The sequence below is a fragment of the Sardina pilchardus genome, chromosome 19 (assembly GCF_963854185.1).
Source record: "Sardina pilchardus chromosome 19, fSarPil1.1, whole genome shotgun sequence".
Lineage (NCBI taxonomy): Eukaryota > Metazoa > Chordata > Actinopteri > Clupeiformes > Clupeidae > Sardina > Sardina pilchardus.
This window is the reverse complement of record NC_085012.1, coordinates 1,615,890-1,625,889: the sequence shown is the minus strand read 5'-3', so window position 1 is coordinate 1,625,889 and position 10,000 is coordinate 1,615,890. Positions and strand designations below refer to the sequence as shown.

The 10,000-nt window shown below is 49.9% G+C and overlaps 1 protein-coding gene across 1 annotated transcript in view; it reads left to right on the top strand.

Moving 5' to 3' along the window:
- LOC134065668 (protein AF-10-like) overlaps window positions 1–10,000 on the top strand; it is a 32,583-nt gene that overhangs the window by 2,180 nt on the left and 20,403 nt on the right. Inside the window, exon 3 of the mRNA XM_062520654.1 lies at window positions 8,950–9,063. Within this exon, the coding sequence (XP_062376638.1) occupies window positions 8,997–9,063 (67 nt within the window). The 5' untranslated portion in view covers window positions 8,950–8,996. The remainder of the gene's footprint in view (window positions 1–8,949; window positions 9,064–10,000) is intronic.

Here is a 10,000-nt window from a genome sequence, read left to right as displayed (position 1 = left end):
AGACGTTAGTACACACTCAGACGCACCCTCCCTCACCCACCGTCTCAGTTACGCACAAACAAAACCCTGAATGCGAAGCACCTTTCCTTTCCTGTGTGTGTGTGTGACGTACCTTCCCTTTCCTGTGTCTGTGACCTCATCTTAATGCGACGTACCTTCCCTTTCCTGTGTGACCTCATCTTAATGGGACTTACCATTCCTTTCCTGTGTCTGTGACCTCATCTTAATGCGACGTAGCTTCCCTTTCCTGTGTCTGTGACCATCTTATGTGCTGCGCTAATGTTGATAAATAGCTCTTGACTGATATCGAGCATTGATCTGAGAGAGGATGTTGCATAAAGCCGCGCCGGCGTCTGTGTGTGTGTGTGTGTGCGTGCGTGAGGGCTGCCTCCAGTGAAGAGCTGCTCAGACTGGAGAGCATATTCTAGATGGTGTGTGTGTGTGTGTGTGTGTGTGTGTGTGTGTGTGTGTGTGTGTGTGTGTGTGTGTGTGTGTGTGTGTGTGTGTGTGTGTGTGTGTGTGTGTGTGTGTGTGTGTGTGTGTGTGTGTGTGTGTGTGTGTGTGTGTGTGTGAGTGTGTGTGTGTGTGTGTGTGTGTGTGTGTGTCGGCCCTGTCGCTGGTCACAGGCGCTGGATTCACAGTGTGCCACCCAATCTCCTAATTAAAATGAAGGAAACGTGCCGTGTCCCCTTGGTGCGCTGATTTGTGGAGGAATCTGGAGATAAGCGCTTTAAATGCGCGCTCGGCACACGCCGTAATTACCTGCTCAACGGTTGTGGCGCGAACATCAGGTTGAGCTATTTAGGCTACGTATTAATCTATTCACAATAACAGATTTTATCACATGCACAAGCGACAGGACGTTTGGTGCCTTCCGCATCTAAATGAGCGTTTACTGTGCTGGAGAACCTGGAGTGTGTGTGTGTGTGTGTGTGTGTTGTTGGAGCTTGAATACAACAGTAATGTTTTCATATCGCTGATGGTGTCTTTTGCATATGGTCAGATACTGTTGCTGATGTTTTTTGTCTTGTAAAAATACCTTGCATAATCTATTTAATACATAATACACAAATTGATTCAATATTATATGAATAATGGTTAATAATATTAAACCAGATCATTTGTATTTTCAAAAATATTTTGCAGAAATTATGTCATAGGGACGGTTAATGTATCTTAGAGAAACAATTTATTTATCTGTATATTTGATCTGAATTGGTTCAATTTTAATTATATCGTAGAGTAACAATTTATTTATCTGTGTATTTGAACGGAATTAGTTGCATTTTAATTATATCATAGGGAAACCATTTATTTATCTTTATATCTGAACTAAGTTAATTAAAATTCAATTCTTGCATTTGAATAGTTGTAGGTCCCTGCTGTTAGTGGATAGATCAGAATGTGGTGGGTTTCTGTGTGGAGTCGGCACGTGAGCCCAGTCTCAGAATCTGGTGTGTGTTCCTGCTGAAGATTTGGTGTCGATTTGTGCGGCTTGTTGGGCCTTTTTATGGAGTCTAAAGTCTCTCTCTCTGTCTCTCCATATCTCTTCCTTTCTCTCTTTCTCTCATTCTCTATTTCTCTCTCCCTCTCTCATTCTCATTCTTCCTTTCGTTCTTTCACTCTCTCTCTCTCTCTCTCTCTCTTTTTCCTCTCTCTCTCCCTCCCTCCCTCTCTCTCCCCCCGCGTCATGAATGCTAGCTCCTGCTGGGCTTTGTTGCCTTAACGAATGCATCAACAGGAATCAGCTCGCGAGTCTGTTTATTTGAAGTAGAACAAATGTTAAAAAATATTTTAAGAAACTGCAGGAGACTAGGCGTTAGTCGAGACTGGAGAAAACTCGTTATGTTCTGTTTTGTGCTTCTTATCATGAAACGGCCTACTTACGTTATCAGGCAGATCGCCTTAAGTGCTAACAGTTAATACATATTCTGTAAACAATTAAGAATGAAGAGAAAAATACTGAGTTTATCTAACATTTTAAATTAAAAATCAGAAATTAGTTTTCAAGGGAAACACAGTGATTTGTGTGTGAGTGTGTGTTTGTGTGTCAGAGAGAGAGGGAGTCTTTGTGTTTTTTCTTGATTTTCCCCTTTGCAATTTTTCAGTTTTTGTTTTTGTTGTGTCTGAATTGGATAAGCCCAAATGGGCTGCAGCCTGTGCCATCTAATAATAGTAATAAAGTAATAAACAGATCATTTGAAATCTTCCTTTTTTGGTACCCAGGTTAATATATTATATTATACATATATATATTTCTAAAAACAATTATAGTTGATGTCCATTGTTAGTTTTTAATTAAGTAGTTTAATTGCATTTACACAATTACACAATTACAATATTGTTTCAGTATTTACATTTGAATTTGTGAGTCTATTAGTCCTGTCAGAATCTGATATTTCCAGCATAAGTAAACAGTAATTCCGATGTGGACATCATATTGTTACGTAAATATGACTGTTATTTACTGTTGATTTAATGGGAAATCACAAAAAACACCCATAATGCTGCATCATATAAACAAATATGATAACAGAGAAAAACAAGAACTTAAACGAGTTCTTTCATTGTCTCATCATTTATTTCCTGCATTGCAGCTTTGCGTGTATCTGAGTTGATCCTTTTCCTCGTCTCTCGGCGGTACACAGGCAGAGGAGATCTCCTCTCTCCTCTCCTCTCCTCTCGTCCATCCCAGCCCCGTGCAGCTCAGATCCACTCCCCCTCGCTATTATCACCCCCCCCCCCCCCCCCCCCCCCGGCGCTGCTGTGGCAACTGGCTGTCTCCTGGCAACTGACCTCTCTTTAGACGAGTGCGGGCCCTGCCTGTGTGCAGGGTGGCCGAGGGGGGGATAAAGTATAGGGCACTGGTGTGTGTGTGTGTGTGTCCGCGTGTGTGTGTGCGTACGTGTGCATGCGTGTGAGAAATGACGAGGTGAATCTCCCTTAAGATTCTCCCTTGTCGGCTGGAAGTGTATTTGACGTGGTTATTGCTGTTGCCTTGGCGATGCTACCTGGCCGTCTCTGCCCTCGGGTGCAGGTGTGCCACGCTGGCGCTGCCGCCGCTGGGTTAGCCGCCGCTGGGTTAGCCGCCGCTGGGTTAGCCGTCGCTGGGTTAGCAGCAGGCGTGGCAGAGCAGCACTGATCTCACCGCCTGACGGGCGCTCGACTCGGGGCCGAGTCCCGCGCCCGCAGGGTGCAGGTCTGTGCTGCTCGGGGTGGAGGCGTCTGCGAATACTAGAGGGCTGCAGCTCATCGATTCTTTTTAGAATCGAGCATTCTAGCGATCATTTCGTTTATTAGTCGAGTAATGCACAACAGATGTCATGCTGTAGTCTAGCCCTGGGACAGTGCAGTGCAGTTATTCTGCCATGCAGTACGCTAGTATTTTCAAGTCCAACATACTGCATTTCTGCAGTAAAGTACAGTACTGTGCAGATACAATGCCGCTTTTTGGTGTCCACTCAGCCAGGGAGCAGGGCCCTCCACCTCTACAGTTATGGAGCAGGGCCCTCACCTCTACAGTTATGGAGCAGGGCCCTCACCTCTACAGTTATGGAGCAGGGGCCCCACCTCTACAGGGCCCTCACCTCTACAGTTATGGAGCAGGGCCCTCACCTCTACAGTTATGGAGCAGGGCCCTCACCTCTACAGTTATGGAGGCAGGGCCCTCACCTCTACAGTTATGGAGCAGTTATGGAGCAGGGCACTCACCTCTACAGCTATGGAGCAGGGCCCTCACCTCTACAGTTATGGAGCAGGGCCCCCACCTCTACAGTTATGGAGCAGGGCCCTCACCTCTACAGTTATGGAGCAGGGCCCTCACCTCTACAGTTATGGAGCAGGGCCCTCGATGAAAATAACTACATAACCTCTACAGTTATGGAGCAGTTATGGAGCAGGGCCCTCACCTCTACAGTTATGAGCAGGGCCCCCACCTCTACAGGGCCCCACCTCTACAGTTATGGAGAAGAGCCCTCACCTCTACAGTTATGGAGCAGTTATGGAGCAGTTATGGAGCAGGGCCCTCACCTCTACAGTTATGGAGCAGGGCCCTCACCTCTACAGTTATGGAGCAGGGCCCTCACCTCTACAGTTATGGAGCAGGGCCCTCACCTCTACAGGGCCCTCACCTCTACAGTTATGGAGCAGGGCCCCCACCTTCCCCATCTCTCTCTGTAGTTCTCTATCTCTCGTCCTCTTCTCCCCTTCTCCTCTCTCTCTCTCTTCTTCACCTCCTCTTCTCCTATTCTCCTCTCCTCTTCTTTTCCTCTTTTCCTCCTCTCTCTTTTTCTCTCCTCTCTTCTCCTCTTCTCTCTCTCCTCCTCTTCTTCTGATCCAGTAAATGGTCGTTAAACCTCAAAACTCCATCCTGTTCTCTCTTTTCTCTCACTGCTCTCCTCTCTCTCCCTTTCTCTCTCCTCTCTCCTCCCTCTCTCTCTCCCTTTCTCTCTCTCTCTCCTCTCTCTCTCCTTCCCTCTCTCATCTCTCTCTGTCTCTCTCTCTCTCTGTCTCTCTGTCCCATGGTGCTGTGCGGTGTTGGCATGGCAGCGTGGTGGTGTGATGCCGATGGGATGTGACAGGCTCAGCAGAGGGTCTGGGCTCCAGGAGGCCCTCCGTTCACACTCCACTAGACCAGCACACACACACACACACACACACACACACACACACACACACACACACACACACACACACACACACACACACACACACACACACACACACACACACACACACACACACACACACACACTCCACCACACACACACACACACACACAACACACACCACACACACACACACACACTCCACTAGACCAGCACACACACACACACACACACACACACACACACACACACACACACACACACACACACACACACACTCCGCTAGACCGGCCAGCCGGCCGCTTCAGAGCTCAGCGCCCGGTGCTCACTGCCCCTGCTCATCCCCAGTACACACACTCACACACACACACACTCACACACACACACACACACACAGCACAGCACCGGCCCGGTCACACAGGGGCCAGGGGGACACTGGATATCACTTCTTTCTCTCTCTTTGTCTCTGTCTCTCTCTTTCTCTCATTCTCTCCCTCTCTCTTTCTTTCTTTCTCGCCCCCGCTCCTTGGAAAAAAAGAATGTGTGTGGTGTGTGTGATGGGACAGAATGGTATGGGGAGGGGGAGGGGGGGGGGTGCCCCTTGATGGTGCCCCTTCTAGTCTGCTAAATTAAATGTCGGAGCACGAGATGGGGGAACCCTTAAATGGGGTTGTCATAGAAACACAATCCCATGTCGTTTAATAAACAAGAGAAAATTGCAATTTATCTCTCTCTTTATTCTTTTCTTTAGCTCTGTCTCTTTCAATAAAGAGCGCGGCCGGAGAATCAAGCTCTCGGAAAGCACAACTGCAGTACGAGGAAGCACTGTGTGTGTGTGTGTTTGTGTGTGTGTGGATCTATTGGGGGATGAGGGTGTGTGTGTGTGTGGCTCTATTGCGGGATGAGGCTGTGTGTGTGTGGATCTTTTGGGGATGAGGCTGTGTGTGTGTGTGTGTGTGTGTGTGTGTGTGTGTGTGTGTGTGTCTATCGGGGATGAGGGGGGTATATTGTGTTACTCGAGTTCTGTGTCGGTGCCCGCAGCTCCTGGGGAGGGGATGTCCCCAGGTTTGGAGGAGGTGGCACTTGAGGCTGTGAGTGTGTGTGTGTGTGTGTGTGTGTGTGTGTGTGTGTGTGTGTGTGTGTGTGTGTGTGTGTTAGTCTGATGGTGTGGGGGGGGGGGGGCACCTGGAGGGCCTTGTAGAGGGCCCTGGCCGTTCTGAGGCTTTTAGAAATCAGGCGGGAACTCATGCAGATCTTCACACTCGTCTGGTCTGGTCTGAACTCATGCAGATCTTCACACTCGTCTGGTCTGGTCTGGTCTGAACTCATGCAGGATCTTCACACTCGTCTGGTCTGGTCTGAACTCATGCAGATCTTCACACTCGTCTGGTCTGGCCTGAACTCATGCAGCTCTTCACACTCGTCTGGTCTGGTCTGGCCTGAACTCATGCAGCTCTTCACTCGTCTGGTCTGGTCTGGTCTGAACTCATGCAGATCTTCACACTCGTCTGGTCTGGTCTGGTCTGAACTCATGCAGATCTTCACACTCGTCTTGTCTGGTCTGAACTCATGCAGATCTTCACACTCGTCTGGTCTGGTCTGGTCTGAACTCATGCAGATCTTCACTCTGGTCTGGCCTGAACTCATGCAGCTCTTCACACTCGTCTGGTCTGGTCTGAACTCATGCAGATCTTCACACTCGTCTGGTCTGGTCTGAACTCATGCAGATCTTCACACTCGTCTGGTCTGGTCTGCATTGACCGTCCTCGGCGCAAGAGATGGAGATGGAGTTGGAGGCCGTCCCTTGTGATGATGAGTTGAATCTGTCGGAGGTGGGGTTGAGGTGGGGTTGAGTTGGAGGGGTTGAGGTGGGGTTGAGGTGGAGGTGGGGTTGAGTTGGGGTGGAGTGGAGTTGGGGTTGAGTTGGGGTTGAGGTGGGGGGTTGAGTTGGGGTTGAGGTGGAGGTGGGGTTGAGTTGGGGTTGAGGTGGGGTTGAGTTGAGGTGGAGTGGAGGTGGGGTTGAGGTGGAGTTGAGTTGGGGTTGAGGTGGAGGTGGGGTGGAGGTGGAGGTGGGTTGAGTTGGGGTTGAGTTGGGGTTGAGTTGAGGTGGAGTGGAGGTGGGGTTGAGGTGGAGTTGAGTTGGGGTTGAGGTGGAGGTGGGGTTGAGGTGGAGTTGGAGTGGAGGTGGGGTTGAGGTGGAGTTGAGTTGGGGTTGAGGTGGAGGTGGGTTGAGGTGGAGTTGAGTGGAGGTGGGGTTGAGGTGGGTGAGTTGGAGGTGTGGAGGTGGAAGGGTTGAGGTGGAGTTGGAGTGGAGGTGGGGTTGAGGTGGAGGGTTGAGGTGGAGTTGGAGGTGTGGAGGTGGTGGGTTGAGTGTGAGTGGAGGAGGAGGCCATCCCTTGTGGTGATTTGCGTTGCCGTGGCGCTCCATCAGCACCAGATGCAGACTCCAGATGCAGACTGCTGGCCTGGGGGTAGGAGAAGAACCCCCCCCCCCCCTTTAAAAAAACAAAATACAATTTCAGACACACACACACATGCCTATACGTCTGGAATGTAAACATGCGGCCAGAGACGATTCTCTCAGAGCTGTGGCTGTGTTAGGCAACACATTGGGCCGGTGGAGCGGCTCGCCCGAATCTGCTGGACGTCACTCGCCGCAGTCACTCGCCACGGTTACTCGCCATGGTCACTCACCGCGGTTACTCGCCACGGTTACTCGCCATGGTCACTCAACCGCGGTTACTCGCCACGGCTGGCCGTCGTCCCTACAGCAGCCCGGAGAGCTTGGGGGGGGGGGGGAGGGGCAAATGGAATGATGAGAGACAGAAAATGGAGAGGAGAGAGAGAGAGCGAGAGAGTGAGTGAGCCGGCAAGAATGAAAGCGGTGGGTGAATGTTGGGGGGGTGGGGGGTGTTATGGGGGGGGCTCAGAGGCAGCGTTGTGTTTAACCCTCTCCTGACCACACAGAGAGCTGCAGGCTAGTTGAAGTGCGGTTGTGTGTGTTTGCACGTATGGATGGGTGGTATGTGTGTGTAACACAGTGCCTTTACACGTGTGAGTGTGTACGCATCTCACTGTGAGTTATGTGGAAATGAGTGTGTGTGTGTGTGTGTTTTGTGGATATGAGTGTGTGTGTGCACGTTTTGTGGATATAAGAGAGAGTGTGTGTGTGTGCGCGTTTTGTGGATATAAGTGTGTGTGTGTGCACATTTTGTGAATAAAAGAGAGAGAGAGAGTGTGTGTGTGTGTATGTGTTTGTGTGTGTGTGCAGTTTGTAACCCAGTGGCACTCCAGCAGTCTCTGGCGCGTCACACACACAACGCCTGGCTGCACACACACTTAACTCATTGCATTAAAAATGAATCTTCCCCATTCCACTCACCCTGCTTCAGCACTGCAGGCTACACAACACACACACACACAACACACACATACACACACACTGATGCCCCTGTGTGGAAAAAACAATGTGTGTACTGTGACAAACATGCATCCTCCATGCACTGCTGCCCCCCTTCCTTCCTGCTACCACCCCCCCCCCCCCCCCCCCCCCCCCGATCTCCTGAATTTGGAAATGCTTTAACTGGATTAAATCATTAGCATCAGATCTGCATTGTCTGCACTGTGTGAGGAGATGCAAAGCCTCTGGCCACTTCCATGCAGTAAGCCCAGTCCTGCTCCTCTCCCCCTAAACCCCCCCCGTCCCATCCTGCTTCTCTCCCCCTAAAATACCCCCCCGTCCCCGTCCCCGTCCCGTCTCCTCTCCTCCCTTAAAATACCCCCCCCCATCCTGCTCCTCTCCCCCCAAAATACCCCCCCCATCCTGCTCCTCTCCCCTAAAATACCCCCCCCCCCATCCTGCTCCTCTCCCCCCAAAATACCCCCCCCATCCTGCTCCTCTCCCCCTAAAATACCCCCCCCCACCCCCCCCGCTCCTCTCCGCGAGACACTGCCAGCACAACTCCCTCCACTGTCCGTCAATTACTGATGATGCTGTTTCTTCTCTGCTGATGTTTAAGCGCAGATGTCTAATGTCTTCTGCTCAGTTTGACCGATAGGGGTGTGTGTGTGTGTGTGTGTGTGTGTGTGTGTGTGTGTGTGTGTGTGTGTGTGTGTGTGTGTGTGTGTGTGTGTGTGTGTGTGTGTGTGTGTGTGTGTGTGTGTGTGTGTGTGTGTGTGTGTGTGTGTGTGTGTGTGTGTGTGTGTGTGTGTGTGTGTGTGTGTGTGTGTGTGTGTGTGTGTGTGTGTGTGTGTGTGTGTGTGTGTGTGTGTGTGTGTGTGTGTACTGAATCCAGTGTGTGTGTGTGTACTGAATCCAGTGTGTTCCCTGCTCCTTCCGCAGCCCAATCCGTTAGCTGGCCCCTCCTTCAGCCTGGCCCCACCCCTCACATGTTCGGGAACCGCCTGAACCCCAACTCCACCATGGCAGCCCTCATCGCGCAGTCTGAGAGCACAGGTAAGACACACACACACACACACACACACACGGCCACCCTGACACACACACATGCAGTCTCAGGAGCACATGCATACGCTAACTGTCTCACTCACACACTCGTATGCGGTATCATATATCATGCACAGATATGATATATATTTACAAACAGAGCACACAATACATGCTCACTACATGGCATGCACAATACACACACACACACACACACACACACACACACACACACGCACAATACACTAGGGGTGGCGTGGTTTGGTTTGTATCACGGTTTTAGGGTCAAGGTTTGCCGTTTGCAACTTGACTTTAAGCACGTCATTAAGACCATCTCTGAGAGAAGGTGAGATTTTGATTCAGCAAGAGTACAGAAATGGATGATCTCAAGTCAACATGCTTTTCATTTATTTGACAAGAAGGTAGAATGTGCTATTACCATCTACAGGGACATTTGTCCCCTTTTAGCACACAAAGATTGACAAAGTTCGGGTTTTTTTTCATGAATCATGCCACCCCTATAAATATACGGACAATACATGCACACTCAAAACACGCAAACGTCACCGACCTAAATCCAATATTGGTCAAGTGTTTGTAGGTTGAGTTGAGTGCCATTTGTCAGCTTGTTTCTGCCCTGAGTTTAAAGGCCCTAGTGGTTAATTACACTCTAAAGGCTCTAGTGGTTAATTACAGGTTCACACTCAGCCAGGTGTTGCCAATACGTTACGCTTGCATGCACTGTCACAGTTTATCGTTTCAGAAGAGGAAATTTGATACTTTTACAGGAACAAGGCTATCGGATACTAGAAGCAAGTGTACTTCCATTCAGCAGGAAGGCAAAAGCTGTGGTTGTCGCTGGCAAATAGCTTGAAAGAATTACGTTTTGATTCATTGTGAGATTGCAGTAAAAAAGCCAAGGCGGTTTCCCTGAACCCTTGACCAG